The sequence below is a fragment of the Mobula hypostoma genome, chromosome 10 (assembly GCF_963921235.1).
Source record: "Mobula hypostoma chromosome 10, sMobHyp1.1, whole genome shotgun sequence".
NCBI classification, from domain to species: Eukaryota; Metazoa; Chordata; class Chondrichthyes; order Myliobatiformes; family Myliobatidae; genus Mobula; species Mobula hypostoma.
Genome location: NC_086106.1, coordinates 135,477,142 through 135,495,293, shown reverse-complemented (window position 1 = coordinate 135,495,293; position 18,152 = coordinate 135,477,142). Strand labels below are relative to the sequence as shown.

Sequence of the window (18,152 nt, the reverse complement as noted above, 5' to 3'; positions counted from 1 at the left end):
CAAGGCCTTGGTGAGACCACACCTGGAGTATTGTGTGCAGTTTTGGTCCCCTAATCTGAGGAAAGACATCCTTGCCATGGAGGGAGTACAAAGAAGGTTCACCAGATTGATTCCTGGGATGGCAGGACTTTCATATGAAGAAAGACTGGATGAACTGGGCTTGTACTCGTTGGAATTTAGAAGATTGAGGGGGGATCTGATTGAAACATATAAAATCCTAAAGGGATTGGACAGGCTAGATTCAGGAAGATTGTTCCCGATGTTGAAGTCCAGAACTAGGGGTCACAGTTTGAGGATAAAGGGGAAGCCTTTTAGGACTGAGATTAGGAAAAACTTCTTCACACAGAGAGTGGTGAATCTGTGGAATTCTCTGTCACAGGAAACAGTTGAGGCCAGTTCATTGGCTATATTTAAGAGGGAGTTAGATATGGCCCTTGTGGCTACGGGGATCAGGGGGTATGGAGGGAAGGCTGGTGCAGGGTTCTGAGTTGGATGATCAGCCATGATCATAATAAATGGTGGTGCAGGCTCGAAGGGCTGAATGGCCTACTCCTGCACCTATTTTCTATGTGTCTATGATGACACAAAGGCTGGTTTGTTGTGGATAGTGTGGAGGTCTGTCAGGTTACAGTGGGATATCGACAGGATGCAAAACTGGGCTGAGAATTGGCAGATGGAGTTCAACCTAGATAAGTGTGAGGTGGTTCAATTTTGATCAAATATGATGGCAGAATATAGTATTAATGGTAAGACTCTTGGCAGTGTGGAGGATCAGAGGAATCTTGGGGTCTGGGTCCATTGGACACTCAAAGCTGCTGCGCAGGTTGACTGTGTGGTTAAGAAGGCATATGGTACATTGAGTTTAAAAGCCAAGAGGTAATGTTACAGCTTTATAGGACGTTGGTCAGACCCCACTTGGAGTACTGTGCTCAGTTCCGGTCACCTCACTACAGGAAGGATGTGGAAGCAATAGAAAGGGTGCAGAGGAGATTTACAAGGATGTTGCCTGGATTGGGGAGCATGCTCCATGAGAATAGGTTGAGTGATCTTGGCCTTTGCTCCTTCGAGTGACGGAGGATTAGAGGTGACCTGATAGAGGTGTGTAAGATGATGAGAGGGATTGATCGTGTGGATAGGCAGAGGCTGTTTCCCAGGTCTGAAATGGCTAGCATGAGAGGGCACAGTTTTCAGGTGCTTGGAAGTAGGTGTGGACGAGATGTTGGGTAAGTTTTTTACGCAGCGGGTGGTGAGTGCGTGGAATGGGCTGATGGCGACGGTGTCGGAGGTGGATATGACAGGGTCTTTTAAGAGACTCCTGGGTAGGTACATGGAGCTTAAAAAAATAGAGGGCTATGGGTAACCCTAGGTAATTTCTAGAATAAGTACCTGTTCGGCACAGCATCGTGGGCCAAAAAGGCCTGGATTGTGCTGTAGGTTTTTATTTCTATTTGTTTAACCGTGTCTCGATCAAAACAGTTATCAGAAAATCTTGAAGAATTGTAGAGACGCATGAAACTGAAAAAGGTTACCAAAGCATTTCTAAAGACCTGAGTGTTCTTCTGTCAACAGTAAGAGAAATTGTCTGCGAATGGAAGAAATTCAGTACCTTGCTACTCTCCCTGGGAGTGGGCATCTTGCAAAGATCACTCCAAGAGTACAATGTGCAATGCTGAAGGAGTTGAGGAAGACCCAAGGGTAACAGTAAAAGATCTGCAGAAAAATCTAGAATTTGCTGAAGTGTCTGTTCATGTGTCCACTGTAAGAAACACACTGAACAGGAATGTTGTTCATGGAAGGACACCACAAAGCAAGCCACTGCTCTCCAACAAAAAATTATTGCTGCATGTCTCAAGGTTTCAAAAGACCACCTGGATATTCTACAATGCTTCTGGGACAATGTTCTGTGGACAGGTGAGACAAACGTTGAACTTTTTGGCAGAAATGCACATTGCTATGTTTGGAGGAAACACTGCACACTAGCACCAAAACCTCATCCCAACTGTGAAGCATGGAAGGAGAATCATGATTTGGGCCTGCTTTGCTACCTCAGGGCCTGGACAGCTTGCAATAGTTGAGTGAATATGAATTCAAAATTGTATCAGGACATTTTACAGGAGAATGTCAGGATAGCAGTCCGTCCCCTGAAGCTTTGTAGAAGTTGAATAATGCAACAAAAACATGATCTGAAAGATGAGAGTAAATCATCAACAGAATGCTTTAAAAAGAGTAGAAAATTCGTGTTTTGGAATGGCTGAGTCAACGTGCTGACCTTAATCCTGTAAAAATGTTGTGGAAGGACCTGAAGCAAACAGTTCATGCAAGGAAGCCCACCAACATCCCAGAGTTGAAGCAGTTTTGTAAGGTGGAATGGCCTGAAATTCCTCCAAGCCGATGTGCAGGACTGATCAACGGTTACCAGAAACATTTCGCTGAAGTTATTGCTGTATGGGGGGGTGGGGGGGGTGGAGGTCACATCAGTTACTGAAAGCAAAGGTTCACTTACTTTTTCCAACAAATACATGTGATAATGGATCATTTTTCTCAATAAATAAATGAACAAGTATAATGTTTTTGTGTTATTAATTTAGTAGGGCTGTCTCTCTAGTTTTAGGGTTTTTGTGTAGATATGATCACATTTGGGTCATAATTTTGTGGAAATAGAGAAAATCCTGCAGAATTCTCAATCTTTCCAACACCGCTGTATATTTAATAAGGTAGCCTCTATTGCTCCCCTGGGCAGAGAGCTGCACACATTGGACAACAAGGACAAACTTCCATATGCTTTCTCAACCATATTTTTAAAAAATTTATTCTGAGGATCAGCATGGAACAGGCCCCTCCAGCCCTTCAAGCCACACCACCCAGCAACCCTCAACAACTCCGATTTAAGCCTTGTCCACACAGAGGACAATTCACAATCAGCAATTAACCTATCAGGTACATCTTTGAACTGTGGGAGAAAACTGGAGGACATGGGGAAAATCCTTGCGTTCCACAGGGAGGGCCTACAGACACTCCTTACAGAGGATGTTGGGATTTAACTCTGAACTCGGACGCCTGGAGCTGTAATAGCGTCGTGCTAACCACCATGCTAGCGTGCCGTTCAGAAGAAAATAGAATTTTCTTGTATTCCCAACTTCTGTAGACATATTGTACATTTCAAGATCCATTACTTATAGTACAGCTGGGAATGGGTTTTGCGTTCCACTTGTCCATGCTGACCAAGTTGCCTACTTAAGCTCTGTAAATCCAGATACCATCCTGGTAAATCTCTGCACCCTTTCTAAAGCTTGCATATCCTTTCTAAGGGGTGTCCTTTTAGAACAGAGATGAGGAATTCCTTTAGCCAGGCAGTGGCAAACCTGTGGAATTCGTTGCCACAGGCAGCTGTGGAGGCCAAGTCTTTTAAGATATTTAAGGCAGAGGTTGATAGATTCTTGATTGGTTAGGACATGAAGGGATATGGGCAGAAGGCAGGATATTGGGGCTGAGGAAAAATAGGTCAGCCATGATGAAATGGCAGAGCAGACTTGATGCGCCAAATGGCCTAATTCTGTTCATATATCTTGGGGTCTTATAGTGACCAGAACTGAACACAATACTCCAAGCGTGGTCGAACCAGTGTTTATCGAGCTGCAACATTACAAAGTGACTTTTTGAACTCAATACACAAACTAACAAATACCAACACAGTATGCACCTTCTTAACCACCCTATCAACTTGTGCGGCAATTTTAAGGGTTCTATGGATCTGAATCCCAAACTTCCTCTGTTCCTCCAAACTGCTCAGAACCTTGTCATTAATTTTATTCTCTTGCATCAAGTTCCACTATCCAAAGTGAATCACTTCACACTTTAATGGATTGAGCACCATTTGTTACTTCTTGGCCCAGATCTGCATCTGCCTACGTCCTGTTGTAACTTGTACAGAGAGTGGAGGGTGTGTGCAATGCACTGCTGGCGATAGTGGTGGGGGTGGATCCAACAGGATCGTTTAAGAGACTCTTAGGTATCCACAACACCACCAACTTAAAAAGAAATATGTTGGAAAAATTCTGGCAAGTTCAAAATTAACGAAACAGCATATAGTAGTGATTCCACCAATGCCAAGCATAGAACATAGAATTCTACAGCACATTATAGGTCCTTCGGCCCACAATGTTGTACCGACCATGTAACCTACTCTAGAAACTTCTAGAGTTACCCTACCACATGGCCCTCTATTTTTCTAAGCTCCATGTAGCTATATAAGAGTCTCTTAAACGATCCTGTTGTATCCATCTCCACCACTATCGCCAGCAGTGCATTCCACCCACCCTTCACTCACTGTGTAGTAAAACTTACCCCTGACATCCCCTCTGTACCCACTTCCAAGCACCTTAAAACTATGCCCCCTCATGGAAGCCATTTCAGCCCTGGGAAAAATTCTCTAGCTATCCACATGATCAATGCCTGTCATAATCTTATACACCTCTATCAGGTCACCTCTCATCCTCCTTCACACCAAGGAGAAAACACCAAGTTCATTCAACCTATCCTCATAAAACACGCTTTCCAAGCCAGGCAGTATCCTTGTAAATCTCCTCTGCACTCTCTCTACAGTATCCACATCCTTCCTGTGGGGTCTGACCAAGGTCTTGTATAGCTGTAACATTACCTCACAGCTCTTGAACTCAATCCCATGATTGAAGAATGCCAGTGCACCATAGCCTTAACAACACTGCCAACCTGCGCAGCAGCTTTGAGTGCCCTATGGACACGGACCCCAAGATCTCTCTGACCCTTCACACTGCTAAGAGTCTTACTATTAATACAATATTCTATCTTCAAATTTGACCTACCAAAATGAAACCTTGTTCTTTTCAATAATTTTGACCAGGTTTTGCAGAATGATTTAAAAATTCTACTGCTGTAGATAATTGTCATATTTCCTGGAAGGGACTTCCCTTTATTGAATCAACAGGGAAAACAAATTGCCTCTTTTATTCCCTTTTGCATTAGGGATTTGATGCAGTTAACCGCCTTGTTGCACTGACACACTGGCTATGCTGTTTCACTCTTGTCGTTCTTGCCACAGAGCTGCTCTTGTTGTCACCGCCCAGGAGCAACAATTGGATGTGACGTAAAAACTTGTCGTCGAACATACCATTACTATTGTGCAAAACTTGACAAAGCTCAAATAAAGGAAGATCCGTCTCAGGGAATATATTTGTAAGTATAATACAATGTTCTTACATTTTGGTATGGCTGTTATATTTATGCTTGTATAACTGTTTCATGAAGTGCATAACATTGACCTGCACTTGTTAAATCCATTTCTCAACAGGATTCTCTGTCAAAAGCACAAAGAAGGTGCAGAGGATTCCAGTGAGGGTAAGTGACGTGGCAATATTTGGTACAATAAGTTATTTGCTAGCCTTTCCTTTCCCTACAACATTATTTTCTGTATGGGATCACTATCGTGCTAACTGGTTGGGTTTACAGTATTACCGACACCTATTTCGCGCTGGACTGCATTTAGAACAGCAGACAAAGTACACACAAGCTATTGCAGTAGTGCTGGATCTGGTTTTTACTGAGGTGGCATGCTCATAATTCCCCAGGTATTATACAGTTGGGAATGAAACAACACACGAGGGTTTTAATACAAGAGTAAAGGTGTCTGGTTCGACCAGCAGGAATATTGTATAGGATCTGTTTGCGTGGAGGGAGTGCAGTTTATGGAAATTGCCCTCCTTTCCCATCCCATCCTTAAACAGCTGCAATTACAATGTCCACATTTGGACAGATATCTAGCAATCTCCTCCCTTAACAGCTTGGGATGCATTGCATCCGGTCCAGAGCAACGCACTAAGTGCTGGATATCAGTGGCCAGGCAGTATCTGTGGAGATCAGAGGACAGTCCATTTTTTGTGTTGAGGTTCTTCACCTGAATTGGAAGATAGAGGTGACAGAACAGTGTAAAAAGTTGGAGGGAAGGAGTAGAGCAAGAGCTAGCAGGTGACAGGTGGATTCAAGTGAGAAATTGAGAGGGGGGGAGGAGGTTGTTGATAGGTAAATGGGAGAAGGGAGAATCGGTGTGTATGCCAGAAGCTGGGAGATGATTGCTGGATTTGACAAAGCGAGTTGGATAATTCAGCTTTAGTACCACCAGGCTGGAGGATGAGGTGCTGTTCTACTTCGCTGTAGAAGAGGCTGAGGGCAAACACGTCAATGTGGGAATGCGACTATCTGGGTGGCCATGGCAGATGGAGTGAAGGTGCTCAGTAAAGCAGTCGCCAGTTTGTTTCTTGTCTCACCTCTCTACAAGTCACAATGGGAGGACCGATGCAAGAAATAATGTGGGGAATTTACATGTGAAAGTCTGCCTTGTGTGGAGGGGCTGCTAAGGCCATGTAGGACTTTGTTAAAGGCCTTGCTGAAGCCTATCTAGATAACGTTCACTGTTATTTCTTTCATGAACCTTGATAACCTCCTGTAAGATTGGTTAGATGTGACCAGCCACACACACAGCCATGTTGCCAATCCGTAATAAGGTCCTGTCTTTCAAATACTTAAATATCCAGTCCTTTAGAATACCTTCTGATAATTTACTCTCGACTGACATCAGGATCACCATCCTAGAATTTTACAGTTTATAGTTGCTGACTTTCTTGAACAACAGGAAAACATTACCTATCATCCAATCCTCTGGCACCTCACCCATGCCTAAGAATGTTTTAAGTATCTCTCCCAGGGCCGCTCAATTTCTGCACTATTGTCCTGCAAGTTCTGAGGGGCATCTCGTCAGGTTTTGGAGATTTACCCACCTTAATTTGCCTGAAGACAGCAAGTACCTTTTCCTCTACTCCAGATGTGGCCCATGGCCTCGCTACTCATTTGCCTCAGTCCTGTAGTTTCTGTGTCCATCTCCAATGTAAATGCAGATGTAAAAGATCTCCCCCCCCCCACCCCCACCTCTGTCGGTTCCGTGCATAGTTGACCATGCTTATCTTCAAAGGGACCAATTTTGTCCCTTCTGTCCTTTCACTCTTAATATATATGTAAAAGTTCTTAGAATTATCTTTCACCTTGACTACTCGAACAACCTCGTGCCCTCTTTTCGCCCTCTCAAGTTATTTCTTGCATTTCTTACACTCAAGCACCCATACCTGAAGTGTGCCCCTTTTTTCTTTACCAGGACTTCAATATCCGTTGATTACTAAGGTTCTCTGAACCTGTTACCCTCGCCTTTTATTTCAACAGGAACATAACAGATACTGTACTGTCAATATTTCACTTTTGAAAGGCTTTCATTTACCAAGCATCCCATTGCTATTCCAATCTGTGCCTACCTGATCTCTTCTAATGCCATCAAAATGGGCCTTCCTCTAGTTTAGAATCTCAATCCAAGGATCAGTACTATCCTTCTCTATAAATTATCTTAAAACTAATGAAATTATGATGACTTTATCTTTCACACTCTTCTGTCACCTGCCCTGTCTCATTCCTGAAGAGGAGATAGAGTATTCACTCTCTGCAGTTGGGACCTCTACCTATTGATTAAGGAAACTTCCCTAAACACACTTAACAAACTATCTCATCCAATCCCTTTGCAGTTTGGGAGTCTCAGTCAATATGTAGCAAGTTAAAAGCACCTTCTATCTCAACTTTATACTTATTGCAAATGTCTGCTATCTCTGCAAGTTTGTTCCTCGCGATCCTGCAGATTCTTGGAGGTCTGTAATATAATCCTATTAACATGATGATCATTTTCTTATTTCTCAGTTCCACCCATATTGCCCGAGTAGACATTGCATTCCAATCTGTCCTCTATGAGCACCAACTGTTTTATTGTGATTTTGATGTGCTCCATGCAGATGGTCTCCCAGGAAACCTGACAGTGTGTCCTACAAGTCATCGTAGAGGTGTTCGGGGAGGACAAAGAGGAAGGCGAAGAGTTCCTAACTGGAAAGATGAGTCAGATGATGCCATGTCTACATCATCCCAAGGAAAAGATGAAACTAGTTGCAGTTCCTATGTGAGTAATTTAATTATGGGATGATATTTGAAGGAGATGATTTTGATAAATTTTCCTCACCTTTTTCATCCTTGACCAAATTTTCTTTCATAATCTAAGAATGGTGGTACTTTGGGATCATTCAGTCTTTTGAGAAATTTCTTGTGTCATGCAAGAACAATATAGTTTGTAGAATTACCCTGCCTTTTACCCACAATCTTCTGTTATTTTAAGTACCGGTTCAATCCCCTTAGGCTAGGGTTAATCAGGTGCGTGGCTGAGTGATGCAGCTCGATGGACTGGAAGGGCCTGTTCCATGCTGTATCGTTAAATAAAATAGTAACAGCCTTGATTGGATGAGACTTCACTACCTTGGTAGGAAGTACATTCCGAATTCAGAATCAGGTTTATTATCACTGGCATGTTTAGTGAAATTTGTTGACTTAGCAGCAGTGGTATATTGCAGAACATAATAATATAGAAGGGGGAAAAAAGTAAATCAATTACATTAACTATATATATGTAAGTTAGATTAAAAATAGTGCAAAACAGAAATATTATAACAAGAAGTGAGATAGTGTTCATGAGTTCACTGTCCATTTAGGAATCGTATGGCAGAAGGGAAGAAGATGTCCCTGAATCGCTAAGTGTGGGCCTTCAGGCTTCTGTACCTCCTTCCTGACAGTAACCATGAGAAGAGGGCATGTCCTGGGGGATGGGGTCCTTAATAATTGATGCCACCTTCCTGAGACACTGCTGCTTGTAGATGTCTTGGATACTACGGACTAATTTTACAACCTTCTGTAGCTTCATTTGGATTTGTGCACTAGCCGCCCCCCCCCCCCCCCCCCAGTACCAGGCAGTGATTCATTCTGTTAGAATGCTTACACGGTACATCTTAGAAGTTTTCGAGCGTTTTAGGTGTCAAACCAATTCTTTTCAAAATCCTAATGCAATAGAGCTGCTGTCTTGCCTTCTTCATAGATACATTGATGTGTTGGGACCAGGTTAGATCTTCAGAGATCTTGACACCCAGGAACTTGAAATTGCTCTCTCTCTCCACTTCAGTTCCTTCTGTCAGGATTAGTTCATGTTCCCTTGTCTTACCCTTCCTAAGCCCACAATTAGCTCTTTCATTTTACTAGCATTGAGTGCAAGGTTGTTGCTGTGACACCATTCAATAAGCTGGCATATCTCATTCCTGTACGCCCTCTCGTCACCATCTGAGATTCTAGAAACAATCGCTGTGTCATCAGCAAATTTATAGCTGGTATTTGAGCTATACCTAGCCACACAATCATGGATATAGAGAGAGTAGAGCAGTGGGCTAGGCACACACCCATGAGGTGCACCAGTGTTGATAGTCAGCGAGGAGATGTTATCACCGAACCGCACAGATCGTGGTCTTCCTGTTAGGAAGTAGAGGATCCAATTGCAGAAGAAGGTTCAGAGGTCCAGGTTCTGTAGTTTATCGATCAGGATTGTGGGAATGATGGTGTTAAACACTGAGCTACAGTCAACAAACAGCATCCTGACATAGATGCTTGTATTTAAACGCAAACAACAGGAATTCTGCAGATGCTGGAAATTCAAGCAACACACATCAAAGTTGCTGGTGAACGCAGCAGGCCAGGCAGCATCTATAGGAAGAGGCGCAGTCGACGTTTCAGGCCGAGACCCTTCGTCAGGACTAACTGAAGGAAGAGTGAGTAAGGGATTTGAAAGCTGGAGGGGGAGATGCAAAATGATAGGAGAAGACAGGAGGGGGAGGGATAGAGCCGAGAGCTGGACAGGTGATAGGCAAAAGGGGATACGAGAGGATCATGGGACAGGAGGTCCGGGAAGAAAGACGGGGAGGGGGGGTGACCCAGAGGATGGGCAAGAGGTATATTCAGAGGGACAGAGGGAGAAAAAGGAGAGTGAGAGAAAGAATGTGTGCATAAAAATGAGTACAGCTGGGGTACGAGGGGGAGGTGGGGCCTAGCGGAGTTAGAGTCAATGTTCATGCCGTCAGGTTGGAGGCTACCCAGACGGAATATAAGGTGTTATATTCCGTCTGGGTAGCCTCCAACCTGATGGCATGAACATTGACTTCTCTAACTTCCGCTAGGCCCCACCTCCCCCTCGTACCCCAGCTGTTACTCATTTTTATGCACACATTCTTTCTCTCACTCTCCTTTTTCTCCCTCTGTCCCTCTGAATATACCTCTTGCCCATCCTCTGGGTCACCCCCCCCCCCCCGTCTTTCTTCCCGGACCTCCTGTCCCATGATCCTCTCGTATCCCCTTTTGCCTATCACCTGTCCAGCTCTCGGCTCTATCCCTCCCCCTCCTGTCTTCTCCTATCATTTTGCATCTCCCCCTCCCCCTCCAGCTTTCAAATCCCTTACTCACTCTTCCTTCAGTTAGTCCTGACGAAGGGTCTCGGCCTGAAACGTCGACTGCGCCTCTTCCTATAGATGCTGCCTGGCCTGCTGCGTTCACCAGCAACTTTGATGTGTGTTGCTTAGATGCTTGTATTGTCTAATGCTCTGTGATGGGCCATTGAGTTTGTGTCTGCTGTAGATCTATTGTGGCTATAGGCAAATACAAACAAGCACTAAGGAAATCCCCATACTGCCTTTAATTCTCTGGCCAACCATGTTAAATCTATGGTTATCTCTCATGTTATGACTGGGTTTTCAGTTTTTAACATAACTATAAGACCATAAGACAAAGGAGCAGAAGTAGGCCATTCGGCCCATCGAGTGTGCTCCGCCATTTTATCATGAGCTGATCCATTCTCCCATTTAGTCCCACTCCCCCGCCTTCTCACCATAACCTTTGATGCCCTGGCTCCTCAGATACCTATCAATCTCTGTCTTAAATACACCCAATGACTTAGCCTCCACTGCTGCCCGTGGCAACAAATTCCATAGATTCACCACCCTCTGACTAAAAGAAATTTCTTCGCATTTCTGTTCTGAATGGGCGCCTTTCAATCCTTAAGTCATGCCCTCTCGTACTAGACTCCCCCATCATGAGAAACAACTTTGCCACATCCACTCTGTCCATGCCTTTTAACATTCAAAATGTTTCTATGAGGTCTCCCCTCATTCTTCTAAACTCCAAGGAATACAGTCCAAGAGCGGACAAACGTTCCTCATGTGTTAACCCTCTCATTCCCGGAATCATTCTAGTGAATCTTCTCTGTACCCTCTCCAACGTCAGCACATCCTTTCTTAAATAAGGAGACCAAAACTGCCCACAGTACTCCAAGTGAGATCTCACCAGCGCCTTATAGAGCCTCAACATCACATCCCTGCTCCTATACACAGAGTATTTCTCCAGAAATGAATGCCAATATTGCATTCGCCTTCTTCACTACTGACTCAACCTGGAGGTTAACTTTAAGGGTAACCTGTACGAGGACTCCCAAGTCACGTTGCATCTCAGAACTTTGAATTCTTTCCCCATTTAAATAATAGTCTGCCCGTTTATTTTTTCTGCCAAAGTGCATAACCATACACTTTCCAACATTGTACTTCATTTGCCACTTCTCTGCCCATTCTTCCAATCTATCCAAGTCTCTCTGCAGGTTCTCCGTTTTCTCGGCACTACCGGCCCCTCCACCTATCTTCATATCGTCAGCAAACTTTGCCACAAAGCCATCTATTCCATAATCCAAATCGTTGATGTACAATGTAAAAAGCGGCCCCAACACTGATCCCTGTGAAACACCATTGGTAACCGGCAGCCAACCAGAATAGGATCCCTTTATTCCCACTCTCTGTTTCCTGCCAATCAGCCAAAGCTCTATCCACGTATGTAACTTTCCCGTAATTCCATGGGCTCTTATCTTGTTAAGTAACTTCATGTGTGTCACCTTGTCAAAGGCCTTCTGAAAATCCAAATATACAACATCTCCCTTGTCTAGCCTACTTGTAATTTCCTCAAAAAATTGTAATAGGTTTGTCAGGCAGGATTTTCTCTTAAGGAATCCATGCTGAGTTCTGCCTATCTTGTCATATGCCTCCAGGTACTCTGTAACCTCATCCTTGACAATTGACTCCAACAACTTCCCAACCACCAATGTCAAGCTAACAGGTCTATAATTTCCTTTTTGCTTCCTTGCCCCCTTCTTAAATAGTGGAGTGACATTTGCAATCTTCCGGTCTTCCGGATCCATGCCAGAATCTATCGACTTTTGAAAGATCATCGCTAATGCCTCCGCAATCTCCACAGCTACTTCCTTCAGAACACGAGGGTGCATTCCATCTGGTCCAGGAGATTTATCTACCTTTAGCCTATTCAGCTTCCTGAGTACTTTCTCTGTTGTAATTGTGACTGCGCACACTTCTCTTCCCTGCTACCCTTGAGTGTCCGGTATACTGCTGATGTCTTCCTCAGTGAAGACTGATGCAAAATACTCATTCAGTTCCTCTGCCATCTCCTTATCTCCCATTTTGATTTCTCCAGCATCATTTTCTATCGGTCCTATATCTACTCTCACCTGTCTTTTACTCTTTATATACTTGAAAAAGCTTTTAGTATCCTCTTTGATATTATTTGCTAGCTTCCTTTCATAGTTAATCTTTTCTCTCTTAATGACCTTCTTAGTTTCCTTTTGTAAGCTTTTAAAAAACTTCCCAATCCTCTGTCTTCCCACTAATTTTTGCTTCCTTGTATGCCCTCTCCTTTGCTTTAACTTTGGCTTTGACTTCTCTTGTCAGCCATGGTTGCATCCTTTTTCCACTCGAAAATTTCTTCTTTTTTGGAATATACCTGTCTTGCACATTCCTCATTTCTCGCATAAACTCCAGCCACTGCTGCTCTGCTGTCTTTCCCGCCAGTGTCCCTTTCCAGTCAACTTTGGCCAGTTCCTCTCTCATGCCACTGTAATTTCTTTTACTCCACTGAAATACCGACACATCAGATTTCGGCTTCTCTTTTTCGAATTTCACAGTGAACTTAATCATGGTCACTGCCTCCTAAGGGTTCCTTCACCTCAATCTCTCTAATCACCTCTGGTTCATTACACAATACCCAATCCAGTACAGCCGATCCCCTAGTGGGCTCAACAACAAGCTGTTCTAAAAAGCCATCTCGCAGACATTCTACAAATTCTCTCTCTTGAGATCCAGTGCTGACCTGATTTTCCCAATCTACTCGCATGTTAAAATCCCCCACAATTATCATAACACTGCCCTTCTGACAAGCCTTTTCTATTTCCAGTTGTAATTTGTAGTCCACATCCCTGCAGCTGTTTGGAGGCCTATAAATAACTGCCATCAGGGTCCTTTTACCCCTGCGATTTCTTAGCTCAATCCATAAAGAGTCTGCACCTTCCGATCCTATATCACCTCTTTCTAATGATTTAATATCATTTCTTACCAATAAAGCCATGCCTCCCCCTCTGCCTACCTTCCTATCCTTCCTATCCTTCCGATACACCGTGTATCCTTGGACGTTCAGCTCCCAGAGACATGCATCCTTTAGCCAGGTGTCAGTGATGGCCACAATATCATACCTGCCAATCTGCAGCTGTACAACAAGATCATCCACCTTATTCCTTATGCTGCGTGCATTTAAGTACAACACCTTAAGACCAGTATTTGATACTTTTTGCTTTGATTTCACTGCAACTTTATTGCACTGCAACTCATCTCAATGGCTACAAGTTTGCCCCATCACCTGCCTGTCTTTCCTGACATCTTTACTGCTCATTATCTTAGATTTATTTATACTCACAGCCTCTGTGTTCAACATGTGGTCTCATCAGACTACTCTATAGCTTATACCTTCAGTGTATTTGAATTATCTATACCAGAAATAAAAATCTTCAAAAGGTAATTAACTTTGTACTTATTTTTATAACCATTGTCCTTGTCAGAGGGAACGATCTCCTCACTGCAGCAGTCCCACAGTTACAGGGCCAAAGTGTGGATTCTGCCATGCTGGAGATGAGGAAAACGAGACCAGAGGAAAGCTGCACACTTCAAATGCTAAAAAGGTTGCTGCACATTACAAATGCATGGTAAGAGAAAAGAATCCTCATTCGGAATGGGAACTGTGAAGGGACTGCATGAAGTGTGATGGATCTGGGGGTTACCCTAACTATTCAAACTCTTTTTTCCTCTCTTCTTTTATTTTTTTTTGGGACCTGACTCCATATAGCAGATATCTATCTTTAGACCATATAGTATAAAGCATACCAAAGTTTAAGTAGGTGGAGTCAGAAGTCAAAGTAAATATAGGGTCACCATATAGAAGCCTGACGTTCATTTCCTTGCAGGCAATCACAGTAAAACCAGTAGAATCAATGTAAGATCTCACCTAACAAGAGCAATCAATCAATGTGCAAAAGTCAACAAACTGCAAATACAAAAGTTAAAACAAAATAAATTGTATTAAGAACATGAGATGAACAGTCCTTGGAAGTGAGCTCATAAGTTATGGGATCAGTTTAGTGTTGGGTTGAGTGAAGTTATCCCTTCTGGTTCGATGATTGTAGGAGGATAACTGTTCCTGAACCTGGGGCTTCTGTACCTCCTTTCTAATGCAGCAACAAGAAGAGCAGGTCTACTCTGGAGTGAAACAGCAAAGAGAACTGTTACAATGGGTAAATGAGGATGTTTATTGTAGAAGTGAGGTGGCAATTTAAATATGCAAATATTAGGGGAGAAAGGAAGGATTGATACTTACTTGAATGTTTAGAAATGAATGATTAGGTGGAGAGAGAGGCAGCTGAACAACCAGAAACTGCAGTGACTCCTGGGGAATGAAGTTTTAGAATGGTTAGCACGTGGAACATAGGACAGTATAGCACAGGAGCAGGCCTTTTGGCCCTCAATGTTGTATAAGGATTATTGCAACATTGCCAGCTAATTTCTCTGTGGTTCCACCTCCACATATTTTATGCACAAAAGAGCAAGAACCTCTGGAGAAAAGGTCAGTGTCAAATAAGTACAATGGGATGGGTCTAGAACGATAATCTCAACAAGCACGTAGTGATTACCATAAGTTAGCGTTTGAGCCCAGTGGTTTTCACTGCTCAGGAGATATCTGGGAAGATGTATTGAAGATTATACTTCCATTTCAGAGGAGATGAGGTACAAAATAGTTAAGAAGTAACCCGATTGTTACAAATGTATTGTAGTTGGAAATTTATCGTACATTATTTATCTGTATTGTTGATATGAACATTTCTATTGTCTGAAAAATCCTTCAAACATGAAGGAACATTTTTTGGGGGGGGCTTTTAAGGTTAAAGGGGGCAGTTTGTTACAGGGTGGTGGGTGACTGGACTGGTTTACTAGGGGAGATGGTGGAAACAGGAAGTTTGAGGCTTTTAGGCTCTCATGGATATGAAGGGAATAGGCAATCAGGGGATATGGATGAGGAGGAGGATATTAAGTATAAAAAGGCATCACAATGTCCTGCCCAATGCTGTACTGTTCTCTATATTCAAAGGTTTCAAAGGTACATTTAATGTCAGAGAAATCTTTACAATATGCATCCTGAAACGCAGAGCAGTGCCCCAAAAAATGAACAGTTAAATGTTAGAATCCCAAAGTACTCCCCCAAGCTCCCCCCTCTCCCGCCCTCCCGCGAGTAAGCAGCAGCAAGCAACAATCCCCCTTCCCCACACCAGCAAAAAAAAGCATCAGCACCCGCCACCGAACACTCAAGCATGAGCAAAGCAACAGTAAAGACACAGACATGCAGTTACCCCAGAGACTACATTGTTTACCTGGCATTTGACATACATCAGGCTCTCTCTCTCCCTAATAAGGGAGCAAGGGGTTGTCTCCATTTTCACAGTGAGCGGGGAGATGTAACAAACAACTCGCTCGTTTACGATTTTAAAAGTCCGTTACGTCGCTTTTTTCGAGCTCTGTGCCCAAAGATCTCGAGTCTCTGGGCACACAGCCATAGATATTCCAACTCCCCCAACGGCATACGGGTCTCCTGCAGTGACACTGATCTTTGATCCACCCGTCTCTAGAACCCTGAGATCCTCGACCTCCAAAGCCCAGCCATCCTCTTAGTCCAAGCCCTTAGGGTGCAGAACAACGGCCAGTAATGAAACCATGAGAGTGGGTCCCATTCCTGCAAAGAACCATAGTCGGCGTGTAACTCCAGCTCAGGGTCTTCAAAAGAATCCTGAAAGGGAAAAATAAAGATAGAAATAGAGCTGTTTCCGAAGATGGAAGTAAAGGAGTTACTGTTTAGTGCAGAGGTCCCCAACCTTTTTTGCACTGCAGACCGGCCAACTGGGGCGGTGGGGGGGGGGGGGGGCGGAATGGATGTTCAAGTAGGGTTAAACTCAACATGTCTTTTACAGTTAGAGTTGCCAACTTTCTCATTCCCAAATAAAGGACAAAAGTAGCAGTCAAATCCTGGGATATTTGTGTTAACCCCGAGAAAGACTACCATGACCGTGAAGCCTTTAGCGGGCACCTGTGTGCACAGGTGCCGTTTTTTTCCCACAAATTGGTTTTGGCTTAATCTTCCTGACTACACTGTACATACATTATTTCTGCTTTTTATAGGCTGTATATTTATCATATCATTCCTGCTTTTACTATATCTTAGTGTTATTTTAGGTTTTATGTGTTATTTGGTATGATTTGGTAGGTTGTTTTTTGGGTCTGGGCACGCTCAAAAACTTTTTCCATTTAAATTAATGGTAATTGCTTCTTCGCTTTATGCCATCTTAGCATGAAAGGTTTCATAGGAACGCTCTACCTTAGCGGGGGAAATACAGGAAAAGGGCAGTCCCGTATGGGACAAACCAATTTAGTCCAATATACGGGATGTCCCAGCAAATACGGAACAGTTGGCAACCCTATGTTCAAGTTCAACAGTGCGTGACAAGGAATGAGGAAAGTTGCAGCTGACTTGTATCGTTTCCTCGCGGCCTGGTAGCACATGCTTTGCAGCCCGGTGGTCGAGGACCGCTGGTTTAGTGCCATCATCACTTTGCTCTGCCTTCGTCTCAATAATCCTGGTCTTAGTGGAAGAGTTTTTACTGTTAGCATTTTTGAAGGACTTTGTAAGAATTGAAAATATTTTAGCAATCTGTAACCTTCTTCTTGAAGATTTTGAACTTATTACAATTATATCGTGGCAATATTTCAATAAATTGTACTTTTAATTTCAGCTGTTTTCTTCTGGTACTGTTCAGCTTACAACTTCATCTAGGAAAGATTTTGGTGACTTTGATATCAAAACAGTCATTCAAGAGATCAAGAGGGGCAAAAGGATGGTTTGTATTTCCATGCACTAAACTTTTAGCAGCTTTGGTATTGTCTGTCTTCTGTTCAGTCAATATTTCTATGAAGCTAGTAGTTTGGTTTAGAGTTCATAAGTAAACCAACGAATTAGATTATGAAGACACGCAGTCCTCTTTTATTGTCATTTAGTAATGCATGCATTAAGAAATGAAACATTATTTCCTCCGGTGTGATATCACAAAACATAGGACAGACCAAGACTGAAAAAACTGACAAAACCACATAATTATAACATATAGTTACAAACAGTGCAACAATACCATAACTTGATGATGTCGTCCATGAGCACAGTAAAGTTCAAAGTTTCTCAAATGTCCCACATCTCAAGCAGATGGGAGAAAGAAGAAAAACTCTCCCTGCCATGCCGACCACAATCAGACTCTGAGTCATCTGAAAACTTCGAACTCTGATCAGCTCTTTGACACCGAGTACTGAGCGCCATCTCTGTCCGAACGATTCGACCTCCTTCTCGGTCGCCAAAAGCAGGCAAGGCTGGGGATTTTGAGACCTACTCTCCGACAGATTCATGACCACACAGTAATGACAGCAGCGAACGGGCGTTTCAGAAATTTCTCCAGATGTTCCTCTGTGCTTTCACATCCATTCTCCATCAAATCAGAATTGTCCACAGCCTCTATTTAACAGATACGATATCATTTTTCACCGGAGGGCTGCACACACGTAGGCACGCCGCCATCTTCTCCTCCCGCCTTCCTGATCATTAAGTAGACTTTCTGTGACTGTTTCTTCATTTTTGTAATGATTTTGTTGTGGACATAATTGGCACTGCCAATCATACTGGGTATAAACTTGTTCTAATACGATTGTCTTTGAAAAGACTGTAATTTGTCCCACACCCGTGCTTTTTCCAGATAG

General features: G+C 43.2%; 1 protein-coding gene across 4 annotated transcripts in view; it reads left to right on the top strand.

The window, feature by feature from the left end:
* Positions 1-18,152, top strand: part of phf6 (PHD finger protein 6) — a 90,666-nt gene that overhangs the window by 60,379 nt on the left and 12,135 nt on the right. For all 4 annotated transcript variants that reach the window (XM_063061209.1, XM_063061206.1, XM_063061208.1 and 1 more), the window contains exons 5-9: positions 5,078-5,211; positions 5,327-5,373; positions 7,860-8,020; positions 13,871-14,014; positions 17,144-17,248. In XM_063061209.1, the coding sequence (XP_062917279.1) occupies positions 5,078-5,211; positions 5,327-5,373; positions 7,860-8,020; positions 13,871-14,014; positions 17,144-17,248 (591 nt within the window). The remainder of the gene's footprint in view (positions 1-5,077; positions 5,212-5,326; positions 5,374-7,859; positions 8,021-13,870; positions 14,015-17,143; positions 17,249-18,152) is intronic.